At 45.2% G+C, this 25,757-nt stretch overlaps 1 protein-coding gene across 8 annotated transcripts in view; it reads left to right on the top strand.

Moving 5' to 3' along the window:
- LOC139277576 (rho GTPase-activating protein 18-like) overlaps window positions 1-10,227 on the top strand; it is a 174,896-nt gene extending 164,669 nt beyond the window's left edge. For all 8 annotated transcript variants that reach the window (XM_070896223.1, XM_070896219.1, XM_070896222.1 and 5 more), the window contains 2 exons: window positions 1,753-1,811; window positions 9,128-10,227. In XM_070896223.1, coding sequence (XP_070752324.1) covers window positions 1,753-1,811; window positions 9,128-9,234 — 166 coding nt within the window. In that variant the 3' untranslated portion in view covers window positions 9,235-10,227. The remainder of the gene's footprint in view (window positions 1-1,752; window positions 1,812-9,127) is intronic.
- Window positions 10,228-25,757: the final 15,530 nt, after the last annotated feature.

Genomic DNA, 25,757 nt, shown 5'->3' with positions numbered 1-25,757 from the left:
TCACAGTCAACAAGCTCCCCACTGGAGTGGAACTAAACTACAGAACCAGTGGGAAGCTGTTCAGCCTTCGCCACCTCCGGGCCAGGTCCAAGACCACCCCAACCTCTGCCTGCGTCTGCGCACATTCAGAGGCTGAATTCCAGACATAGTCGACGTATTTACTGAGGCGTACGAAAGCGTGGGCCTTACGCTAAACATCCGTAAGACAAAGGTCCTCCACCAACCTGTCCTCGCTGCACAGCACTGCCCCCCGCGCATCAAGATCCACGGCACAGCCGTGGACAACGTGGACCATTTCCCATACCTCGGGAGCCTTTTATCAACAAAAGCAGACATTGATGAGGAGATTCAACACCGCCTCCAGTGCACCAGCGCAGCCTTCGGCCGCCTGAGGAAAAGAGTGTTTGAAGACCAGGCCCTCAAAACTGCCACCAAGCTCATGGTCTACAGGGCTATAGTAATACCCACCCTCCTGTATGGCTCAGAGACATGGACCATGTACAGTAGACACCTCAAAGTCACTGGAGAAATACCACCAACGATGCCTCAGCAAGATCCTACAAATCCCCTGGGAGGACAGGCGCACCAACATCAGTGTACTCGTCCAGGCTAACATCCCCAGCATTGAAGCACTGACCACACTTGATCAGCTCTGCTGAGCAGGCCACATTGTCTGCATGCCAGACACGAGACTCCCAGAGCAAGTGCTCTACTTGGAACTCCTTCATGGCAAATGAGCCAAAGGTGGACAGAGGAAACGTTACAAGGACACCCTCAAAGCTTCCCCGATAAAGTGCAACATCCCCACCGACACCTGGGAGTCCCTGGCCAAAGACCGCCCTAAGTGGAGGAAGTGCATCTGGGAGGGCGCTGATCGCCTCGAGTCTCATCGCCGACTGCATGCAGAAGACAAACGCAGGCAACGGAAAGAACGTGCGGCAAATCTGTCCCACCCTCCCTTACCCTCAACGGCTGTCTGTCCCACCTGTGGCAGGGACTGCGGCTCTCGAATTGGACTGTTCAGCCACCTAAGGACTCATTCTAAGAGTGGAAGCAAGTCTTCCTCGATTCCGAGGGACTGCCTATGATGATGATATCAATCTAGTCAAAGGCTAACACATGTTGCTGCTCTACCCACCTGGTCAGCACAAATGATGCTAATTGCAATAACACAGCCGCACTCATATTGGCACGGTCAACGATTAGTACTCAATATGTGTTCCAGCTTCCTCTGCAAATTAGAGCACCACTGTTTAATTATTTTTTATATGCTTGCCATCACATAGGGTTGATGGTGCTTTGAATTTAAGAGGGAACCAGAGCAGCAGATGTATACAAGAGCATAACATGGCTACATAAATATCCAGTCTGAATCAACCAGCCCCAGAGGTTAGACTTGTGCCAGTAAGTACAGGGTAGCTATGAGGCAGTTTCAGTAAAAGTCAAGCCATTGAGATGTCATGACTGGCAACGAGCTTTCGGTCACTGTCATTTTTAGCCATTCTACAAGAACCAAAACAGCATTTGTTGGACCATCGCATGGGCTATTACTCAGTAAAGGTGGCACAGTGGCATAGAAGTGTGATCCAGCAGCTCAATATACCGACTTTCATTCTATATTCATACTGCCAGGAATGTAACTTCAGCATAGAAATCATTGTATAGTCAGAAGTAGATTTTATTTTAAATCATTAATCATTATTTTTGAGATGATAATCCAACATTACTGAACATTCTATTTTTTCTTTTCAGAAGCAATGGTTCCACAGATTGTCCAGAGTTCTGCTTGTATGAAGTGGGTGGTAATATAGGTGGGTAATGCACCAAATGTTATTTTAAACATCAACATTTTTATGGCATTCTTGGGTCCAAATGTATGAAGTCACTATAATTAAGTGGTGATGGACAAATTTGATTCTACCATAATATTTAGAATTACTATGGTGTAGGCAACCCAAGCAACAGAAACATGTTTTGTATGGCAATTCTGCTCTATTTCTGTTGCCAACAATGCAAATTATTTCTAACGACAACCACAGTAGAGAGAGAGATAAATGCTGGGGTTTATATCTTGGAAAAAAAATTGGTTTACATGTGTAATCCATTACCCAAACATCGTTTTAAAAAATGTTTCGTGAGTGATCATAGAGATTTTGTGACATTCTAAATGTGGAATTATTTCCGTAGGAAAATGTTTTATTATGCACGTCACAGATAATTTAAAAACAAAATTAAAATCCTGGTAATTATGACGAACAATATCATTGGCCATGATCTTATTGAATGGTGGTGCAGGCTCGAAGGGCCGAATAGCGCACTGCTTCACCTATTTTCTATGGTTCTATATTTCTATCATGCAAATGCTAAATACAATAATCATATTCCTATGGCCACTATTTTAACAGAGGCATTAACTGATCTATTTCGAATAGGTTACACTCTCCACCTCCTGTTAAAAAAAGCATTTGGTACAAATATGCAAAATGTGTGCACAATATTAATATCACAGCATAATTTCCAAGTTGTACAGTTTTGGGTTCAACAACTCCCTGTATTATTTTCACCTATTTAGTGAAGTTCTGCAATAAAATGAAAACTTTTTTGTTTTCTTTCACCTGCCTGTTGTTCTTCTGACTTGTCAGTTTGCTTTTAGTTTTGCTCAATACAAATATAAATGTAGTCTAGTGGAAACTAACAAATTGATTTCAGAAAATGCTACAACATTGCAGTTAGCACTGTGGGATTCTTTTTTAGATGAGGATTTTTGGTAATATAGAAACATAGAAATTTACAGCGCAGAAGGAGGCCATTTCGGCCCATCGTGTCCGTGCTGGCCGACAAAGAGCCACACGGCCCTCGGTCAGCAGCCTTGAAGGTTTCATATAAACCTATGAGCAATGAACAATGGCGGACAGGTAAAGAGCATCCGGCCCAACCTGTCCGCCCCACACAACTGTGATACCCTATGTATCGCAATATTTTACTCTCCACCCCACCCCGAGCCATGCGATCTCCTGGGAGAGGCAAAAAAACAGATAAAAACCCAGGCCAATTGGGGAAAAAAATCTTGGAAAATTCCTCTCCAACCCATCCAGGTGATCGAAACTAGTCCAGGAAATCATTCTGCCCGTATTAGATTCCCTGAAGTACTTACCATCTTTTCTGTGCCAGCCAACAAGAGGTTATCCAATCTAATCCTACTTACCAGCTCTAGGTCCGTAACCCTGCAGGTTACTGTAAAGTCCTTACTCTACAGCATGAAACCACACGAGGCACATTCCAGGGACAAGGCCACTCTGTGACCTTAGCTCTTTATTACAGGATTCTAGAAGTGATGACCCTGCGTGGGATCTCCCTTTATATACCTGTGTGATCAGGTAAGGAGTGTCTCCCACAAGTTCACCCCCTGTGGTCACGGTGTGCATCTAAGTTGAGTGTATACAGTAACACAGTGGTGTTACATTGTAGTTACAAACATGACATCACCTTCCCCGCCCCCCCGCCAAAGTCTTACTGGGATCATAGGTTCAGTCTTTCAGATGGTCTACGCTCCCTCGTGGAGCGCCGCAGTTGGGGCTCTGGCTGTTGGACACTGACGTGAGTGTCTGTTACCTGTGGTGATTCCGGCCTGTCTGGGCTGACCTCAGGGACTGTGCATTCTTCTGATTGCTCTTGTTGCACGTTCGCTGGCGGTAATGTGAGCTCCATCTCATGGTCTTCTTCAGGTTCCTCCGTGTCCATGTTGAACCTTTTTTTAACTTGGTCCAGATGCTTACGGCATATCTGGCCATTGTTGAATTTTACCACAATGACCCTATTCCCCACTTTGTCAATTACAGTATCCTCAAGCCCCATGGCGTGATTGAGGATGAATACAGGATCATTTATTTCTATACATCTCCCCCTTGAATTACGGTCATGGTACTCGTTTTTTGACTTGCGATTGCCCTCAACTATGTCGGTCAGGACTGGGTGGATGAGGGACAACCGAGTTTTGAGTGTCCGTTTCATGAGTAGCTCTGCGGGCGGGACCCCCGTGAGTGAGTGCAGTCGGGATCTATAGGCCAGCAGGAGGCGCGATAGACGGCATTGTAGGGAGGGTCCTTGAATCCTGAGCATCCCTTGCTTAATGATTTGGACTGCCGGTTCTGCCTGGCCATTGGAGGCCGGCTTGATAACGTGTTTGATGCCATTGCCCGACATAAACTCCCGGAATTCATAGCTCGTAAAACACGGGCCATTATCACTAACCAGGATGTCTGGCAAGCCAAGGGTTGCAAAGATCGCACGTAGGCTTTCCATGGTGGTGGATGACGTGCATGAATTCAGGATGATGCACTCGATCCATTTCGAGTACGCATCTACTACAATGAGGAACATCTTCCCCATGAATGGGCCCGCGTAATCAACGTGAATGCGTGACCATGGCTTGTGGGCCAGGGCCACGGGCTGAGCGGGGCCTCCCTGGAAGCATTACCTAGCTGGGCACAGGTCGTGCACCTGCGAACACAGTGTTCCAGGTCTGAATCAATTCCAGGCCACCAAACGTGAGACCGGGCAATGGCCTTCATCATCACAATGCCTGGGTGCTCGCTGTGTTGTTCCCTGATGAAAGCCTCCCTGCCCTTCTGGGGCATGACTACCCGGCTGCCCCATAGTAGACAGTTGGCTTGGATGGAGAGCTCATCCATCCGCCTGTGGAATGGTCTGACCTCCTCAGGGCATGCTCCATGTGCGGGCGCCCAATCCCCAGTCAGGACACATTTCTTAATCAGGGATAGGAGGGATCTCTGTTTGTCCAGATTTTGATCTGGCGTGCTGTGATGGGGGAGCCTGCACTGTCAAAGGCATTGACAGCCATGACCATCTCAGCGCTTTGCTCAGCTGCCCCCTCGGTGGTGGCCAGTGGGAGCCTGCTGAGTGCGTCAGCGCAGTTTTCAGTGCCGGGCCGGTGCCGGATGGAGTAGTCATAAGCAGCTAGCGTGAGAGCCCACCGCTGTTTGCGAGCTGATTCGTTGGCATTGATAGCCTTGCTGTCTGACAACAGGGATGTGAGTGGCTTGTGGTCTGTCTCTAATTCAAACTTCCTACCGAAGAGGTACTGATGCATTTTTTTTACACCATAGTCACATGCAAGCGCTTCTTTCTCGAACATCCCATAGCCCCGTTCTGCTTGAGAGAGTGACCTGGAGGCATAAGCCACAGGTTGTAGCTGACCCTCAGCATTACCCTGCTGCAACATGCACCCAACCCCATAGGACGATGCATCACATGTCAGAACTAAACGTTTACTGGGGTCGTACAGGGTCAATAACTTGTTTGAACAAAGTAGGTTTCGCGCCCGATCAAAAGCCCGTTCCTGACAGTCCCCCCAAAACCAATCACAACCCTTATGCAGGGGCACGTCTAGCGGCTCCAACAACGTGCTCAAGTTCGGCAGAAAGTTCCCGAAATAGTTCAACAGTTCCAGGAATGAACGCAACTCCGATGTGTTACAGGGTCTGGGTGCTCGTCAAATTGCCTCTGTTTTGGATTCGGTGGGCCGAATCCCATCTGCAGCAACCCTCCTACCCAGAAACTCAACCTCAGGAGCTAAGAACATACATTTAGACTTCTTGAGTCGCAGGCCTACCCGGTCCAGGCAGCGTAGCACCTCCTCCAGGTTGTGGAGGTGTTCCTCGGTGTCTCGACCCGTGATGAGGATGTCGTCCTAGAATACGATCGTTCCCGGAATGAATTTAAGCAGGCTTTCCATGTTACGTTGAAAAATCGCGGCCGTTGATTGAATGCCAAACGGGCACCTGTTATACGCAAACAGTCCCTTGTACGTGGTGATGGTGGTCAGTAGTTTAGATTCGTCGGCCAGTTCCTGGGTCATATAGGCTGAAGTGAGGTCCAACTTGGTGAACAGCTTGCCGCCTGCTAGCGTGGCGAAGAGGTCCTCCGCTCTTGGGAGCGAGTATTGATCTTGTAGGGACACCCGATTGATGGTGGCCTTGTAGTCGCCACAGATCCTGATAGAGCCATCCGCTTTTAGAACGGAAACGATGGGGCTCGCCCAGTCGCTGAATTCTACAGGCGAGATGATGCCCTCTCACAACAGCCGGTCCAGTTCGCTCTCGATCTTTTCCCGCATCACATACGGCACCACTCTGGCTTTGTGGTGCACTGGCCTGGCGTTCGGGGTGATGTGTATCACTACTTTGGTGCCTTTGAACGCCCTGACGCTCGGTTGGAATAGTGACTCGAATTGTTGTAGGACTTGTGAGCACGAACTTCGCTCCGCCGAGGACATTGCGTGAACATCCCCCCCATTTCCAGTTCATCTCGGCTAACCAGCTCCTCCCCAGCAGTGCGGGACCATTGCCTGGGACAATCCAGAGTGGCAGCCAGTTCACTAACCCATTGTGTGTAACAGCCATCATTGCAGTACTGGGATACTGTTTAACAAAACCTTCATCATCATTGGTGGCGTTTTGGTGTATGAACTGTGAATATTCGCCACATGGACCCGCTGAACCTCGGCTTCCATCGATTTGCCCCAAAAGTCATCCTGCCTCACAGAACCCTCTTCTGGTCCATCTGCCTCATATATTAGTCTGATTGCAGGTTTTCTGCACATTCGAGCCAAATGGCCACTGAGATTGCAGTTTCTGCAGACAAACTGCTGGAATCTGCAAGATCTGGCTGAGTGTTTTCCCCCACACCTCCAGCAGGAGTAAAGTTCCCATTGTTGGGGACAAAGGGACTATGGCCAGGAATTCCACGCTGACTGTCCCTTTGACTGCTTTTAAGGACCCTATTAGTGGGTGTCAATGGCCCCATCCCGGGCCGCATTGTCCACTGTAATGGCGTGTACGTCCGTTCAGCCTGCCATTGTCTCTGTTGAGGTCCTGCTCTGGGGTCTATTGCTGCCTGGTAAATGTCGGACTGTCCCTGCCTGCCTGTGGGGCTCTGAGTAGCATTAATGATGTTGACTCCCTGATCCATCGCCGCGTTAGAGGCAGAATTGCGCGCGTAAATCATTTTCATCTCTTCCTCCCCTGCCATGAAAGTTTGAGCTAACAACGCCGCCGCTTCCAAGGTCAAGTCCTTGGTCTCAATTAACTTGCGAAAAATTCCCGCTTGACCGATACCCTCGATAAAGAAGTCCCTTAGCATCTCCCCACTGCAGGCATCTGTGAACTTACAGAGGCTGGCCAAACGCCGGAAGTCCATTTCAAAGTCCGATATGCCCTGTCCTTCACGACGTCGGTGGGTGTAGAATCTGTGTCGAGCCATGTGTATGCTGCTCGCCGGTTTGAGGTGCTCCCCGATTAATTTGCTAAGCTCTTCAAACGTTTTGTCCGACGGCTTTTCGGGTGCCAGTAAGTCCTTCATGAGCGCGTAAGTCTTTGGCCCGCAGCTGGTCAGGAGATGAGCCCTTTGCTTGTCGGCCGCTGCAACCCCCAGCCAGTCTTTCGTAACGAAGCTTTGCTGAAGCCTCTCGACAAAATCGTCCCAGTCTTCCACAACACAGTACCGTTCCTCTGTGCTACCGGTGGCCATTCTCGTGGGTCGTGAATTCCCGTTTCTCGTCGCCAATGTAAAGTCCTTACTCGACAGCTTGAAACCACACGAGGCACATTCCAGGGACGAGGCACATTCCAGGGACAAGGCCACTCTGTGACCTTAACTCTTTATTACAGGACTCCAGAAGTGATGACCCTGTGTGGGACCTCCCTTTATATACCTGTGTGATCAGGTAAGGAGTGTCTCCCACAAGTTCACCCCCTGTGGTCACGGTGTGCATCTAAATTGAGTGTATACAGTAATACAGTGGTGTTACATTGTAGTTACAAACATGACACTTACGGCACTCTAAGTGCCCATCCAAGCACCTTTTAAATGTGGTGAGGTTTTCTGCCTCCACCACCCTTCCAGGCAGTGAGTTCCAGACCCCCACAACCCTCTGAGTGAAGAAGTTCCCCTCAAATCCCCTCTAAACCTTCCACCAACCACCTTAAACCTATGCCCCCTCATAATTGACCCTTCCACCAAGGGAAATTGGCCCTTGCTATCCACTATAACCAGGCCCCTCAAAATGTTATACACCTCAATGAGGTCTCCCCTTAGCCTCCTCTGTTCCAAGGAGAACAAACCCAGCATATCCAATCTATCCTCATAGCTAAGATTCTCCATTCAAGGCAGCATCCTCGTAAATCTCCTCTTGACTGTATTGGTATACAAGACAAAACACAACTAATAAACTAATGCCGATGTAATACAACAACTATGGCTGCAGTGCTGAAATGAAGATTCTGCACCAAAATCCTTCATTATAGAAATAAATATGTGTATTTACATAATACCATAACTTGTCAATGAACCATATCAAAGCAGTTCATACAATTGATTACTTATTTAAAAAATTCAGGATATCCAGTGGTTTCAGTACAAATCTTACGGTCAATTTAATTTTGTACTTTAATCTGATTACACAAATCCTAGAAATGTCATTGCCTCTGACATTTTTGCTCTAGTGATCCTACTAAAATGTAATTCCACACTCTGATGTGGTCACCTTATCAATTATTTTTATGTTAGCTACCTCTTTAAAAACTCCAGGATGTGCACTTTGGCCAGTAATATATAGGATCAGTCTAATAATGATTTTAATAACTTTTGGATTAGTAATTCTTTAATTGTTAGTTTTTTGGCCTATTCTTCATGTCTGTGTTTGTGTGAGTTGGCGTATCACTATTGATCTGTCTGTGAGAACGCATCACACTTAAGCTAATGCTGTCCTTATCTGAAATTGGGTATGACTAGTTAGTGATCAGGAATGCGAATTGTTTCTCGCATCTTGAAAGACTGAAGCCAATTATTACACCCTCACCAGTGGCCTGGCTGAGATGTACAGAGTATAGCTGGAATCTTCCATGTCTCTGGAGTTCAGCCATGAATGACGGTGCAGGCTCAAAGGGCCGAATGGCCTACTACTGCTCCTATTTTCTATGTTTCTGTGTTCAATACTGTAAAAGTGCACTGAGCCATTTTGGGAACCTTAAAATTTCTATATTTAAAAAATAATCCTGTGCCTCTTTCATCATTTTGAAATCATTTAACTTTTGCTTTATTTTACTAGGTGAACACTGTCTTGATCCAGACACACGTATTTTGGAGTTGTACAGGATTAACCCTCAGGCTGAGTGGGTTATAAAACAAAGTGGAACATTGTCAAAAGAAAGCTAACTTTTTGTGAATATTCATCACCTGAATGCTCAGAATTTGCAGGTTGAATAATATCTGTACTTTGGATTATTGTTAAAAGTTTGTGACCTCACGAAAGTGAAGAAGAAGAGTAAGCAGCTAAAGTACTTTTTCAAGGCACATACAAGAAGCAATTTGTCCAGCTAAGTACAGCACTTTCATTAAACAAGGGACATTTACCACTAATTGAAGATAAAATCAGATTAGCTTTAATCTGCTGGTCTATTGGCATGTGAATTTGAGAACTTGAATTTTATACAACATTTATATTTAACCGTGATTATTTTATTGAGACATGTTCAGTAAGCACTGCCAAATATTGCAAAGAAAAGGTAATGTTATGGAAGAGAGACACAAGTCTCTTTTATCAATGTATATAATATATTTTCTTGGAATATTTTTTAACTTCTTTTGCATACCACCTTGGAACTGTTTGGAGAAAAGCAATGTGTAAAGTTAAGAAAATGCAACAAAATGGAGTGGGAAAGTCTTGGCTTGTGCCAAAACGTACACACAGTCAATTATTTATTGAAGGACCACAGCAGAAGAAAGAATGAGTATGAATCTGTGTCTCCAGTTTATTTGTCATGAAGCCATATTCGATTGCATATATCAAACTCCCCAAGAGTAACTGGATCTTCAGCAAGGGCGAAGAACCATGATTGTGCCTAGCACTTTAGGGCTTGGGTACAGAGAATGAGGCATAACCCAAAGCAAAAATACAAGTAGTGTAAAAATGCAGTAGCTCACAGGAATTATTGTAGACAATATTATTCGAAACCTGCGTGCTGTGTATTCTATTTTCTTTGAGGCATCAGCCTCCTTGTAGTTCCTGATTAGCTTTTACTGTTGTATAATGTTAATAGATTTACATTTGGAATTTTTTTTCTACATATGGTTACAATTAGAATTTTTTAATATTCTAACAGTTTGTTTAAACAACCATCTCAATCTGTTGTTTGTGTCTCTGTGAATTGGTGGTTATTTTTAAGAAGATTAAAGAATGTGATCTTTACATTATTCCTGATGTTTCTAATTGCAACAATTTATTTACAAATATTGAGAAATTACTGCACTGTACCAGTTTTGTACTGTTCAGATTAGGGCACTTTCGGATCTAGGGAATGAAGCTGGGCAGGTGGAAGGGGTATCAGTGGGAATGCATTTCGGTGTTAGTGACCATAATTCAGTTAGATTTAAGGTAGTTATAGAAGAGGACAAGGATAGACCAGGAATAACATTTCTAAATTGGGGAAAAGTCAAATTTGCTAAGCTGAGAGGTGATTTGGCCATAGTGGACTGGAAACAGCTACTTGAAGGTAAATCAGTGTCAGAGCAGTGGGAGGCATTCAAGAAGGAGATCCGGATGATTCAGGCCAAATATGTGGCCTTAAAGAAAAAGGGTGTGTCTAACAAATCTAGAGCCCCCTGGATGTCGAAGGACATACAGGGTAGTTTAAAGAAAAAAATGGAGGCTTATGACAGATACCGAGGGCTAAATACTGCAGAATCTCGAGAGGAGTATAGAAAGTCCAGGGGTGAAATTAAAAAGGATATTGGGAAAGCAAAGAGAACATGAAAAATTCTTGGCAAGTAAAATCAAGGAAAACCCAAAGATGTTTTATAAATATATTGAGAGCAAGAGGATAACTAAAGAAAGGGCCTATTAGAGACCATGAGGGTAATCTGTGTGTGGAGGCGGAAGATGTGGGTATGGTTCTTAATGAATACTTTGCGTCTGTTTTTACAAAAGAGAGAGGCGATGTAGACACTACTCTCGAGGAGAAGTATGAAATAAACATAGTGAGAGAGGAGGTATTAAGGGGTTTAGCAGCTTTGAAAGTGGATAAGTCCCCAGGCCCAGATGAAATGTATCCCAGGCTGTTAAGCAAAGCAAAAGAGGAAATAGCAGAGGCTTTGACGATCATTTTCCAATCCTCTCTAACTTCAGGTGTGATGCCAGAGGACTGGAGAACTGCTATTATGGTACCTTTGTTTAAGAAGGGAGAAAGTGATCGACCGAGTAATTACAGGCCAGTCAGCCTAACCCCAGTGGTGGGAAAATTATTGGAAAAAATCCTGAAGGACAGGATAAATCTTCGCTTAGAAAGACACGGATTAATGAAGGAAAGTCAGTACAGATTTGTCAAGGGAAGGTCATGTCTGACAAACTTGATTGAATTTTTCAAGGACATAACCAGGAGGGTCGATGAAGGCAAAGCGTATAATGTAGTGTTTATGGATTTAGCAAAGCTTTTGATAAGGTCCCACATGGCAGACTGGTCACAAAAATAAAAGCCCGTGGGATCCAGGGCAAAGTGGCAAGTTGCATCCAAAATTGGCTCAGAGGCAGGAAGCAAAGGGTAATGGTTGATGGGTGTTTTTGCGACTGGAAGGAGATTTCGATTGGGGTTCCGTAGGGCTCAGTACTGGGTCCCTTGCTTTTTGTGATATTCATCAATGATCTAGACTTGAATATATGTGTTATGATTAAGAAGTTTGCAAATGACACTAAAATCGGCTGTGTGGTTGATAATGAAGAAGAAAGCTGCGGACTGCAGGAAGATATCAATCAACTGGTCAGGGGGCAGAACAGTGGTAAATGGAATTTAATCCAGAGAAGTGTCAGGTAATGCATTTCGGGAGGGTTAACAAGGAAAGGGAATACACATTAAATGGTAGGAAACTGAGAAGTGTAGAGGAACAAAGGGACGTTGGAGTGCATGTCCACAGATCTCTGAAAGTAGCAGGCCAGGTAGATAAGGTGGTTAAGAAGGCATACGGAATGCTTGCCTTTATTAGCCGAGGCATAGAATACAAGAGCAGAGAGGTTATGCTTGAACTGTATAAAACACTGGTTAGGCTACAACTGGAGTACTGCATGCAGTTCTGGTCACCGCATTACAGGAAGGATGTGATTGCACTGGAGAGGGTACAGAGGAAATTTACGAGGATGTTGCCGGGCGTGGAGAATATAAGCTATGAGGACAGATTGGATAGGCTGGATTCGCTTTCATTGGAACAGAGGAGGCTGAGGGGAGATCTCATTGAGGTGTATAAAATTATGAGGGGCCTAGATATAGTGGATAGAAAAGATCTATTTCCCTTAGCAGAGGGTTCAACAACCAGGGGGCATATATTTAAAATAATTGGCAGAAGGTTAGCGGGGATTTGAGGTTAAATTTCTTCATGCAAGGGTTGTGGGGGTCTGGAACTCACTGCCTGAAAGAGTGATAGAGGTAGAAACCCTCAACCACATTTAAAAAGTACTTGGATGTGTACCTGAAATGCCGTATCCTGCAGGGTTACGGACCTAGAACTGGAAAGTGGGATTCGGCTGGATAGCCTCTTGTTGGCTGGCATGGACATGATGGGCCAAAATGGCATCCTCCTGTGCTGTAAACTTTTTTTAATTTTAAGAGATGGTCACAAAATTGAGTTCCAAGAATGCCTATTACTCAAGTTTGCCCAACACTATTGAATTGAAGAGCTACAAACAATTGAAGGTACAGATTGTAAATTCTGAAACAAGAGGAAGTTTTTTTTTTACATAACACTAGAGATGAAACTACAAACAATATTTAAAGTTGCACTGAATGTCATTGCACAGCAAGTAAAGAACAATGAAAATACTGTACCCCTGTCATGGCCTGAAGTTTCCACTAGTTTGCACTAGTTTTATCAGCGCAATCCAGCAGAAATCAGCCAAAACAATGCAAAAGATCGTGGAAATGAACTGCAAGTTATGTTAAGCATAAATTGAATGTCAGCTATCTTTAATGCTAGTTTAAAAAATATTGCACTGTAAGCTGGCCCCGCCCACAAAACTGTCCACACCCCCAAATCGACATAACGAACATAGCGTTTCTGCATGTTGCGGCCATTGGTAGAAGGTTTAGCAGGGATTTGAGGTGAAATTTCTTCATGCAAGGGTTGTGGGGGTCTGGAACTCACTGCCTGAAAGAGTGAAAGAGGCAGAAACCCTCAACCACATTTAAAAAGTACTTGGATGTGTACCTGAAGTGTCGTAACCTGCAGGGTTACGGACCTAGAACTGGAAAGTGGGATTAGGCTGGGCAGCCTCTTGTTGGCTGGCATGGACACAAGGGGCCAAAATGGCATCCTTCTGTGCTGTAAACTTCAAATTGAGCTGTTTTTAATCACACGGTATCTAGGGGGCATGTTTTAAAAGTTTTTATATACTAAAAAATATTTGTGTACACCAATGAAACTAGTAAATGGCTCAGTGAGTTTTTTTTTAAGTAATTTTAAATGATTTTAAAATGAGGTAACTGACAGGTGGAGCACTAGACACTCTTATTAAAAATATTTATTTTTTGTGATAAACCCATTTACAGCTGTTTTTAACAAAACTTGCAGCAGGTTACCACTCTGAAATAGATCGGCCTGGAATTTGCGGAGGGTAATAACGGCAAACTAACACCATTCATCTCATTACCCCTCTGAAACTGACTGCAATCTCTGGATTTAGCTCGTACATCTAAACACGGAAATCGTGGTTGCGGTCCATTATTCACTGCTGCGCTGTGGCCAGCACCCCCCCCAGCATGTCCCCATGTCTCGCTCTTCGCCGTCAATCAGTGAAACTGACAAAACTAGGGCTTTGCTGCGGTAATATCATTGTTAAATACCCCATTAAATGTTAGGCCTTGTTGCAATAGCTGTCATCATCATCATAGGCAGTCCCTCATAATCGAGGAAGACTTGCTTCCACTCCTGAAGTGAGTTCTTTGGTGGCTGAACAGTCCAATAAGAGAGCCACAGACTTCGTCACAGGTGGTTCAGATAGTCATTGAGGGAAAGGGTGGGTGGGACTGGTTTGCAGCACGCTCTTTCCGCTGTCTGCGCTTGGTTTCTGCATGCTCTCGGCGTTGAGACTCGAGATGCTCAGCGCCCCCCCGGATGCACTTCCTCCACTTAGGGCAGTCTTTGGCCAGGGTCTCCCAGGTGTCAGTGGGAATGTCGCTCTTTATCAGGGAGACTTTGAGGGTGTCCTTCTAACGTTTCTGCTGCCCACCTTTGGCTCGTTTGCCATGAAGGAGCTCCGAGTAGAGCACTTGCTTTGGGAGTCTCGTGTCTGACATGCGAACTATGTGGCCTGCCCAGCGGAGCTGATCGAGTGTGGTCAGTGCTTCAATGCTGGGGATGTTGGCCTGGACGAGGACGCTGATGTTGGTGCGTCTGTCCTTCCAGGGGATTTGTAGGATCTTGCAGAGACATCGTTGGTGATATTGTTCCAGTGACTTGAGGTGTCTACTGCACATAGTCCATGTCTCTGAGCCATACAGGAGGGCAGGTATTACGACAGCCCTGTAGACCATAAGCTTGGTGGCAGTTTTGAGGGCATGGTCTTCAAATACTCTGTTCCTCAGGCGGCCGAAGGCTGCACTGGCGCACTGGAGGCGGTGTTGGATCTCGTCATCAATACCTGCTCTTGTTGATAGGAGGCTCCCGAGATAGGGGAAGTGGTCCACAGTGTCCAGGGCCACGCCGTGGATCTTGATGACTGGGGGTGCAGTGCTGTGTGGCAAGGGCAGGCTGGTGGACGACCTTTGTCTTACGGATGTTTTCGGATGTAAGGCCCATGCTTTCGTCAGTTATGTCCTGGAGATGCAAGTGTCGTCCTCTGTTGTCCACCCCAATCTCTGTCATCGAGCTACAGTACACGGACGACGCCTGCATCTGCGCACATACAGAGTCAATAGCTGTAACCGGTTTTTAACAGCATAAACAAACATTCTGGCTCTGAAAAACTAATTTATATATTTGTGGAATATCAAATTTCTCCATTATGATAAAAATTACAAATTAATAAAAACTTAAGGGAAAATATTCAGTGTCGGCCTATTTGGGGGCGGTAACAGGCAGGAGGCTCGAGAATTCCCGGGGTGCTAACGGGACGGACGCCTCAGCAGCGCTGTGCACTGGGCCACAAAGCGTTGCCGCGTTGAGGAGCTTTTCCCTTACTTAAAGGGGAGAGCCCACGCTGCCGACTCAAGAAAAAGGGTCCTGCCTGGATCACCAGTGAGCGGGGGTGCCATGCAATCAGCCCAGCACTCAAGCAGTGCCGGGCTGAGTGATCATGGCCAGGACCCCGCGGAGAAACTGGATCAGGAGTGGGAAAATGCAGCTAAGCTTTTTTTTGGCTTGATCACCTCCCCTTTAATTTTTGCCCCGGCAGCTGCCGGCCGCCCGAGATGTGCCTCCTGCAGCTGCTGGTGTTTTCGCCCGTGTGCGAAAGTCAAATTCGGGCTGGATGATGTCATGATCTCCGGGCGCAGGAGATCGGGGCTCAAAGCCGTAGCTCCACCGCTGTAGCCTGCCCAATATGGAGCGAGTCGTTAACAATGCCGTGCCCAGTCACTAACTCATTTGCGCTCCATTAGTGCTAATGGGAGGCACAACTTAGTTGACTTTCTAGCCCTTAATGTTTGTTCATGATATTTAAGCTTCGACCTTATACCCAATGTGAAAGTCCCAATCTTTATTTTGCTCGCTGTAACATTTTTTAAAAGCCCGGATAAAAGCAACTTCTCATTTCCTGGTTATCTGTCTGTGAGTATTCTGCGATGTTATTGACTGCTAGACTGCTTGTTGACATGACAGCACTATTGCACTAGGGATTCCCAGGACAGAGCATTGGTCTCCGAACCTCCAGGACCATCAGGTATGTTCGTAGATATTTTTCAGGTCGGAGGCATCCGCTCGCGGGAAGCCTCCGACTGCAATTTCTGGGCCATTGAATTCATTATTCTAGACTTACACTTCATGGTTCAGACTCTGCACTGTTCATTTATGATTCTACAGCCTGATTGGTTAAGTAGACACACAGTTGCTTGACCTGGTCACACAGGTCCCAGAAGCCCTGTAGAGGGTGCCATTTGGATCCCTAATTTACTGCAACTTCCAGTGCAACAGGTCACAGACATTAACTGGGCAAAGGTAAGTCCAATGAAGGGTGAGTGCTATTCGTTCACCGGCTACAGTAAATTCTGGCCCAAAGTATTCACAAATATTTGGCGTGGTGTTACAAGTTTCAGGTCTACCTTAGATATTCTCTTGGGTACAGCAGTGCTGGTCACTCCCGCAAGTAGTCCGGTGCAGTCTTACATCCTGCACTGCTTTTCTTTTTACTGTATGTAGTGTCTGTGTTGACACACAAGGGTGAAAGGGTTAATTCTGTTGTACTGACAGTTGCTACTGAGCAAGAGTTGTAACCAAACATTGTGGAACAGGGAGGTGGCGAAACCTGTCTTTTTGCCTTTGTATTATCCGCAAAGTATTTTTGCTTTTTGGGATGATTGACTGACTCAGTCATTTGTGAAACCAGCCGAGGCTAAAGTCTGTGACTTGGAACCCAGGCACTGTGCTGAGTACCAGCGACACACATTGATTGGGCAGATTAGAGGAGTGGCGAAACTTGTGTATATTTGGCAGGAACTGCTGTTGTGTGTATTGCAAACGTCTGTGTAAAAAAAGACGAGATTGAGCGGACCGGTTGCAGAGAGGAAATCTGGATAGGAGACGCATGGCCAAGGACCGGTAGTGGAGCTGAATCCAGTATTGCCAACTCGACACGATTTTGGAGGGAAATAAAACATCACTTGCGATCTTGCGATGGAACACCTAAAACCCAGCATTTTTATTTGGGAAAAAAAATAAGTCGAATTGAACATGCACGAAAAAATACGTGATTTGCACATGAGAGAAAAAATACGGCGATTGGTATTAAAAAAAAAAAGTTAACAATATAACTGAGATTTTTAAGGCTCATACATTAAAGCTGTCTGGTGGAAACTTTACCATTGACTGATATTTTCAAGGAATGAGAGGAACCAGGAGTGTAGCAACTAGTTTATAACTGGTGATATCTGAGAGTAGGCTAGCCATGTGCTTCAATCAGTGGGCAGCATAACAACAAAAACAACAACTTTTAGCATAAGTTTAGTCAAAGAGGCAGGTTTTAAGGAGCGTCTTAAAGAAGGAAAGAGAGATGGAGAGGTTTGGGGAAGGAATTCCAGAGCTTAGAGCCGTTGCAGCTGAAGGTACGGCCATCAATGTTGGAGCCATTAAAATCGGAAATAAGCAAGAGGCCTGAATTGGGGGAGCGCAGAGATCACAGAGGGTCGTCGGGCTGGAGAAGGTTATATTCCAGAAAGAGTAAGGTTAAAAGCAGAGCGGGGCCAGCCTGCGAGTTACGTGACAGCGAAGCCAACGATCCACCTACTCCTGCTCTTATTCTTTATGTTCTTATGTCAGTAATCGGTTAGTGACGGCCGAATGTGCTTCCTGTCCGGGAGCAAAGGTGACGGGACAAGCTTCCTGTCGGGGAGTAATGGTCAGCGAGGTATCGGGTCAGGAATAAAATAGCAACTCATTATTTTATACCAAATCTCATGATTTGTAAGAGTTTGTCTTCTGATTTATGAGGCGGTGGGATTGGCAATACTGCGAATCAGAGGAATAAAGCATGGCGATCATGCCCTCTACCCAGCACAGAAATGGGTAATTCGGTTCTTGTACTGTGTTGTTAACTACTGCATACACACTTACATGTGTTAATCCTAAAATATCATTCTAACCCCTGAATGTAGGGGCTGAATTTAATGGGGAAGGCGGGCTGAGGACAGGGGAGCTCCAAAGCAGTTGGGAGAACAGGTTTCCCATAGGCCCTGCTGAATTTAATGGAAGAGCCTGATTTGCATCTGTTTCCCACCTGCAGCCAGCCAAATTGAGAGGCTGGCTGGCTTCGGGCAGGTAGGCCTGCAGCACTAGGCCGCACAGAGGAGGGAGGGAGGGATCACTTGGGGACCGGAAGGCGGGGTGGGTGGCCGGAGGTGCACGGGATGGGGGGACGGGTTCAGAAGAAGGTAAGGGATTGGGGAGTGGCCTGGGGCAATGGGGGGGAGCATCACGAGCTGAGGAGAACAGGAGTAAGGGGTGTAGTGATCGTCGGCCGGTAGGAGCACAAGGGTGGGGGGCTCGTGTAGAGATTGCGGGCCGGGAGGTGGGGGGCTGGTGGCGGTGGTCCATTAGAAATCACTGGCCGGAAGGAGCATGAGGGATATGGGTGTAGAGATCGCGGGCAGAGAGGAACACGGGGTGGGGCTGTCAGGAAAGATCGGCGGCCGGAGAAGCGGCAGGGTGGAAGGCCTCATGGTGGGGATCAGGGCCTTGGGCGGCGGGAGGGGGAGGTGGAATTGGTTGCCGTGGGGAGGGGACTGGAGGCCTCGTAGAGGGTTGTCCAATTGCGGGGGGTGGGTTAGGCAGGGACTCTGGATCCAGGAGGTTAGTGTAAAAGCATTTACCTCATGGATCCAACAGTTCTCGCCCTGCATTAGTTGCCGGGTTTCATTAGGCCTGCAAAACCCGACCAGCTAAAGTTAAATACGAAATGGAGATTAATAAAGAAGGTTCCAGCCTCATTATAATATTTAAATAGACGAACTGCCTCCTGGCAGAGGATTGGCTGCCTGCAGTCCTTCCCTCCGCCGTTAAAACCAGAAGTGGGCAGGTTGGAGGCAGGTTCAGGTCGGGATTCAGATTTTTAAAACCCTTTAACTACCCACAAGCCCCCCCAGCTCAACCATTTTTTGGGTTAAAATCCCCCCCATCACCCCCAATCTTTCCCTCCATTTTGATTATTCTGACTCCTAGAAGCAATGCATGTGAATATTTTTTGGCCATCAGAGATAAAATAATGAATTATTTAAAATTCCTGGTTGTCCCAGCTAACGGGCCTGGATTGTGACAATAGACCCTTATTGCATCAATTTCAAATAGACTGAATTGTGATATCCCAAAAACTAGCTTGTCTGACTTTAATATATATCTTAGATGTCTTCAGCCCGTGTCCTTGCTCTTTAAAACTGTGAATTCACTTTGTTTTCAAATACAACCCTTAAACATAACCCAATACCAACATTTTTTGAAGGAAATAATCAAAAATTCCAAACGATGAACAAGTAATTAATCTGGTAAAAGTATTCCCAATGATATCACTGCGATAACAAAATATGAAACAATGCATACATATTTGGATTGAAAATCATCTGATTTATTGACAAATCACTGCCAACAACCAACGCTAACAGAGAGAATATTCTACTTCGATGTGCTGGAACGCACTAGAACGCCGGCTGGCAGCATCCAGTGGATATACTTCAATATTAACTGCAAAGGAGCAGTTTCTTGGAATGATCACCTCCATTCACTGGACTGCTGACTCCCTCCTGTGGTAGAATGTACAAACACAAGCACGTCACATAAATGATCAATCAGCTCAGAATGTGCCGAAACTACAAAAAATAATCCAGAATCAATTAAATTATCTATCAGTTTGAGAAAATTTGTATGTATACACTAATGTTATTAATTGTGCTTGATTTTAATTTGAATATGTTATAACCACAAAATAGTGATATTTGAATCTGTATTTAAAGTGATTTATGAAAGATGCAATATTTTTACGTTATATAACAGGGACTATCTGAAGCATCCTGATGGTAATTGTGGTATTGCGGTGTACACACTAGAATAGTTCCAGGCTTTATCTCCCATCTGTATTGACTAAGCTAATCTCAGTTGAAACAATAGTACACGTATGGCTGCTCCTATTTCTTATATTCTTATGTTCCAGTGGTCTCTCACTCTCTCCAGGGGTCCTCCTCTCTCTTTCGGGGTCATGGAAACATAGAAAATAGGAGCAGTAGTAGGCCATTCGGCCCCTCGAGTCTGCACCGCCATTCAATAGGATCATGGCTGATCTTCTATCTCAACACCATATTCCCGCTTTCTCCCCATACCTCTTGATGACTTTTGTGTCTAAAATCTGTCTATCTCCCTCTTAAATATATTTAGTGACTTGGCCTCCACAGCCTTCTGTGTCGAGAATTCCACAGATTCACCACCATCTGAGTGAAGAAGTTTCTCCTCATCGCGATCCTAAATTTCCTACCCCATATTCTGAGACTGTATGACCTCTTGTTCTAGACTTCCTGGCCAGGGGAGACATTCTCCCCGTATCCAGTTTGTCCAACCCCGTCAGGATTTTATACGTTTCAATGAGATCCCCTCTCGTTCTTCTGAACTCTAGTGAGCACAGGCCTAGTCGACCCAATCTCTCCTCATATGACAGTCCTGTCATCTCAGGAATCAGTCTGGTGAACCTTCACTGCACTCCCTCTATGGCAAGTATATCCTTTCTTGGGTAGGGTGACCAAGACTGCACGCAATGCTCCAGGTGTGGTCTCACCAAGGCCCTGTATAGCTGTAGTAGGACATCTTTGCTCCTGTGCTCAAACCCTCTCGCAATGAAGGCCAACATACCATTTGCCTTCCTGACTGCTTGCTGCACCTGCATGTTTAGTTTCAATGACTAGTGTACAAGGACACCCAGGTCCCTCTGTACATTGACACTTCCCAAGCCATCACCATCTCTCTCTCTCTCTCTCTCTCTCTCTCTCTCTCCAAGGGTCTCTCACTCTCTCCCCAGGGGTCTCTCACTCTCTCCTGATGGTGGGGGAGGATAGTCATAGCGAGCGTAGCGATTTGGCCCCTCGAGCCTGCTCCACTATTCAATAAGATCATGCTTGTGGGAGTGGGAAGGTCGGGGTGGATGAGTGACGAGAGTTTGTGGCGGAAAAGCGGCGAGAGATCGTGGCAGAGATTCAGCGAATGAGGGTACGGGGCCCAGAAGAGCTGAGGACCCAGGTGCAGCACGGGCCAGCCCACACGGCGATATGTGACTGTGCAACAGAGCTGGTCTCCAGTCGTCCTGGTTAACCCTTACCACTGGACCAAGGCCGTGTGGTGGCTGATGTGCAACGGTCGCCACACGTTAAATAAATTCATGCACAGGCATCTTCCACCCCCTCATTTGGAGATCAGGACTGGAACATCGGGTCCTTCATCGAAATACCTGTGGAAGCAAGTCATCCTCGTTCGAGGGACCACCTATGATGATGACAATTGACCATAACTTCTCCTAGTCTGGGGTGAGAGACAAATTAGCTCGGATTCAAGCTCCTGATCGCTACTATCCAGTGGTCTCTGCCTATGGGTAAGGACAGCATTGAACTTAAAAGTTTCAGGACAAAAGGCAATAAAATTACACAGAGATAGGGTACACACTGCACAAGTAGGTCGCAAAGATGAGTTCAGCTGTATTCCTGAAGCAAAAGCAATTTCTCGCTGAAAATGTTTGGCTCTTGGAAACTCAAAACCATAATGTAAAAGCAAGAAGATAAGCATTTCATTTGCCATTTTTAATTTTCATATTTGTAACTGAATTGACTCCGTGACACCCTGGTCCATTCCGCAGTCACCCCTAACACCCCCTCCCTTTCCCACGACACCGTTCTGTGTAAGCGTAGGAGATGCAACACCTGCCCTTTTACCTCCTCCCTTCTCACAATCCAGGGCCCCAAATGCTACTTCCAGGTGAAACAGTGATTTACTTGTACTTCTTTCAATTTAGTATACTGTATTCGCCGCTCACGATGTGGTCTCCTCTACATTGGAGAGACCAAACATAGATTGAGTGACTGTTTTGCGGAGCACCTCCGTTCTGTCTGTAAGCATGACCCTGAGCATCCGGTCACCTGTCACTTTAATTCCCCACTCCACTCCCACGCCGACATCTCTGTCCTCAGCCTCCTACATTGTTCCAATGAAGCTGAACGCAAGCTCGAGGAACAGCACCCTCATCTTTAGTTTAGGCACTTTACAGCCTTCTGGCCTCAACATCTGCCTATTTTTGGCTGACTCCACCCACCCCGCGATCTTATGTTTTTTTTCTCTTTGTGTCTAATGGCAGCTGGTCATTATACCGCCATTCACACCCTATCTAGACTAACTTTTTCTAACTCTAGCCATTACCACTTCAATTCAGCCTTTTGTCTCTCTAATCTCTCCTGCCTTCCAACCTATCACAGACCTTCCCTTTTGTCCTTCCCCTCCCCTTTCAGTGTTTCTTAAGAATGTGTTCTTTTCAAACATTTGCCAGTTCTGACGGTCATCGAGCTGAAACATTAACTCTGTTTTTCTCTCCACAGATGCTGCCTGACCCGCTGAGATTTCCAGCGTTTTCTGTTTTTATATTAGATTCTGTTACTGCACTGTAATTAATATCAGTTCTGTTTATATTGGTTTGAGATTTTTTTCTAAATTACTTTGGTAGTCTGAGCTAGTGTGATGTATATGAAAAGTAATGAAGATCTTCGTGATGTAGGGGTTGAATGTATGTAACATAATTTGATAACCAACACCTTCAGCTCTTGTAAGAAAATAAGAATTAGGAGCAGGAGTAGGCCATACAGCCCATCGAGCCTGCTCCACCATTCAATAAGATCATGGCTGATCTTCAATCTCAACTCCACTTTAGCACCCAATCCTCATATCCGTTGATTACCCTTGAGTCCAAAAATCTAACTACCTCAGCCTTGAATACATGCAACGATTCAGCATTGACAGTTCTTTGGGGCAGAGAATTCCAAAGATTCACAACTCTCTGCTTGAAGAAATTCCTCCTCATTTCAGTCTTAAATGGCCGACCCCTTATCCTGAGACTATAGGGCTAGAATTTCCACTCCATTTCCGCCGGTTTTCTCGGCAGTACTGCTCGTTTTCGGCAGAAAACCACCTGGTGAAAATTTCCACTCCATTTCACAAAGAGTTCCGCCGGCGGTTTCGAAATACCTCTGGGGAACGGGGTGCACCGCCGAAAGAAGCGCTGCCGCCCAAGTTTGGGCTCAGCGGTGACCCGTAGGTAAGAATGAACAAAAACACCGACGAAAATCAGCGGTAGGTAAGCAGCCCTGCAAAAAAATTTAAGTTAAAGTGTTTTTTATAGTTATTTTTTAATTCTTTTACAGCGATTAAGTTGAAAAGGATCCTGAGAATGTTTTCTGATTTTTTATTTTATGTTTTTTGGAAAAAATATTTTTTGTATTTTCACCCCTCCAAGGCCCAACCCGTAGCTTTGATCTAAATTTGAGTAATTACCACCCATTTTGATTAAAAACCGTCGAATGTGCCCAGGATCACGTTTTCCACCAGGAATCTTCATATAAAACCCATTTTTCTCGCCGGGCGATATATTTTCCTTTGGTTGTGCAATTTTTCGCCAGCGTTAATTTAAGAAGCTTAGCGATCTTTTGGGCGGCAATCCGGCAGTGGCGGATTTTATGGAAATTCTAGCCCAATGACCCCTGGTTATAGACACTCCAGGTAGGGGAAACAACCACTTAGCACCTACTCTGTCAATCCCCCTTATAATCTTATATGTTTCAGAATATGGTATTGTGAAGGGTTTTGGTAGTGCATTATCAGGAAATGAACTATACACTATAATAGTATTACATGGGTATTAGTGATTTTTTGCAAAAATTATTGCAAACTGTTTGCTTTATTTCAAAGCCTGTTTCCCAGGTTAGTATCAACAGAATCAATTTCTGACCCTTATAAGTCCAAAGCGTACTGTACCTTCCTCTACCTTTCTTGCTCCATGTTGTAAATTTGATTCGGTTATATGTGGAAAGCATGGAATAACCAGGGTTATCACCTTAAACAGGCTTGACCTCCTACACCTGAGTTCCCAAATTAAAATCAATCCTTTACAAAGATTTGAACCACTACAGTATGGACAAATTGGACCCATAAAGGACAGGTGGACCTATATTTTACTGGGTGGTCTAGACCAACAGAACCCAAGCCACAGCCCATGATCTGTTTCCAACCCTCAAGCCCTGGACACATGGCATATGAAGCTCAGGAAACTCTGTTCTATTTGTGCTTGTATTACTTAATTGCTAATTTGTCCAGTTCAAAGTTTGTAGTCCTGGGGGATAGGAAGAGGCTGTTCTTAGTGCTAGTGCCTCAGTCACAAATAAATCTTAAACCAAAACATTTAGAGGTGCTTTTACACTGCTGGTGGCTGTAGTTCGGGTTGCTGTCTGGCTGAAACTTTAACTGACTTTCCTAGGAGCTCTGCACATGTACAATTTGATTCTGTGCATGTAAGGAATAACTACACTGAGACCAGGCAAGCTGATTCAAGCAATTACTAGTTATCATTTTGACAACAGCTAAAAGCTGAGCAAAAGTGATGGCATGAGACTAGACTGAAGAATAATTAAACAAGTGTTTGAAAGTTAAAATCGTACAATTTCATTTTAAAGCTATTATAAATAGGGGTACACTTGAATGCTAAACTGAGATTTTAGTTCCCAGAAAATTACCGCATTCTATAGATATTGGATATTCAGTAACTAGACATGTTTTACAATTGTACTGTTATTTCTGGCTTGTATATTGCTATTTGAAACATTGACTGTAGATTGTGCTGCTTTTCTTTGGAGTCTATCTTCCATGCCAGCACTGATAATTAGTGTGCTATTGTCAGTTACAACCACTGTGTCACTGGTCCCATACAAATTGATGTAGAAGTGATCAATTGTCATGGCTGCTATCAGTGTTCTTCCAGGTTCCAACAGCAATTTGTTTATCCCAACCGTTCAATTTAAAAATTAAAACTGAAAGCCTCCATATGAACCATGTGCAGCCAAAGGAATAGATAGTTGCCTTCATTTTTATCCAAGACTACCGATTTAAATAAACAGAATAATTTTTGACTCCTGGATTGTTGTAGTTTCACATATGCATTTATTTGTAGCTGGAGATCGCGTGCAATATAGAAGCAGCTCTCGGAAAAAGAGAGGGCAGGAAAAGAGATGGAGTAGTATTATTTGTCGGATGAGATTAGAAGTAATTGAGTAAAAGGTTGGAAGTGGAGAATGAAGGTCAAGAAGTCATTCGTAAAGTACTATATTCAGGCCACACCCCGAGTACTGTGTTCATTTCTAGTTACTGAGACACAGGAAAGACATTCAAGTATTTAAAGCGGTGCAGAGCAAAGCCATGAGGATAATCCCCAATGTTTTCTGTCTGAGTTATGAGGAAATTCTGGAGAAACTTGAGCTTTTTGGCCTTGAAAGGGGATATCAAAGAGGTAAATGAGCCAAAGGTAGGCAGAGGAATCGTTACAAGGACATCATCAAAGCCTCCCTGATAAAGTGCAACATCCCCACTGACACCTGGGAGTCCCTGACCAAAGATCGCCCTAGGTTGAGGAAGTGCATCCGGGAGGGCGCTAAGCACCTCGAGTCACATTGCCGAGAGCATGCAGAAAACAAGCGCAGGCAGCGGAAAGAGCGTGCGGCAAACCAGTCCCACCCACCCTTTCCCTCAACGACTATCTGTTCCACCTGTGAGAGGGACTGTGGTTCTCGTATTGGACTGTTCAGCCACCTAAGGACTCATTTTTAGAGTAGAAGCAAGTCTTCCTCGATTCCGAGGGACTGCCTATGATGATGATATAGCAAGCAAGCGCTTTATGCGGAGCTTTGACATGGCAAGCGAGCCCCAGGTGGGCAGAGGAAACATTTCAAGGATATCCTCAAAGCCTCTTTGATAAAGTGCAACAT

Source organism: Pristiophorus japonicus, chromosome 12 (assembly GCF_044704955.1).
Source record: "Pristiophorus japonicus isolate sPriJap1 chromosome 12, sPriJap1.hap1, whole genome shotgun sequence".
Classification (NCBI taxonomy): domain Eukaryota; kingdom Metazoa; phylum Chordata; class Chondrichthyes; family Pristiophoridae; genus Pristiophorus; species Pristiophorus japonicus.
The sequence above is the reverse complement of the archived record's forward strand: the minus strand, read 5'-3'. Positions and strand labels throughout refer to the sequence as shown.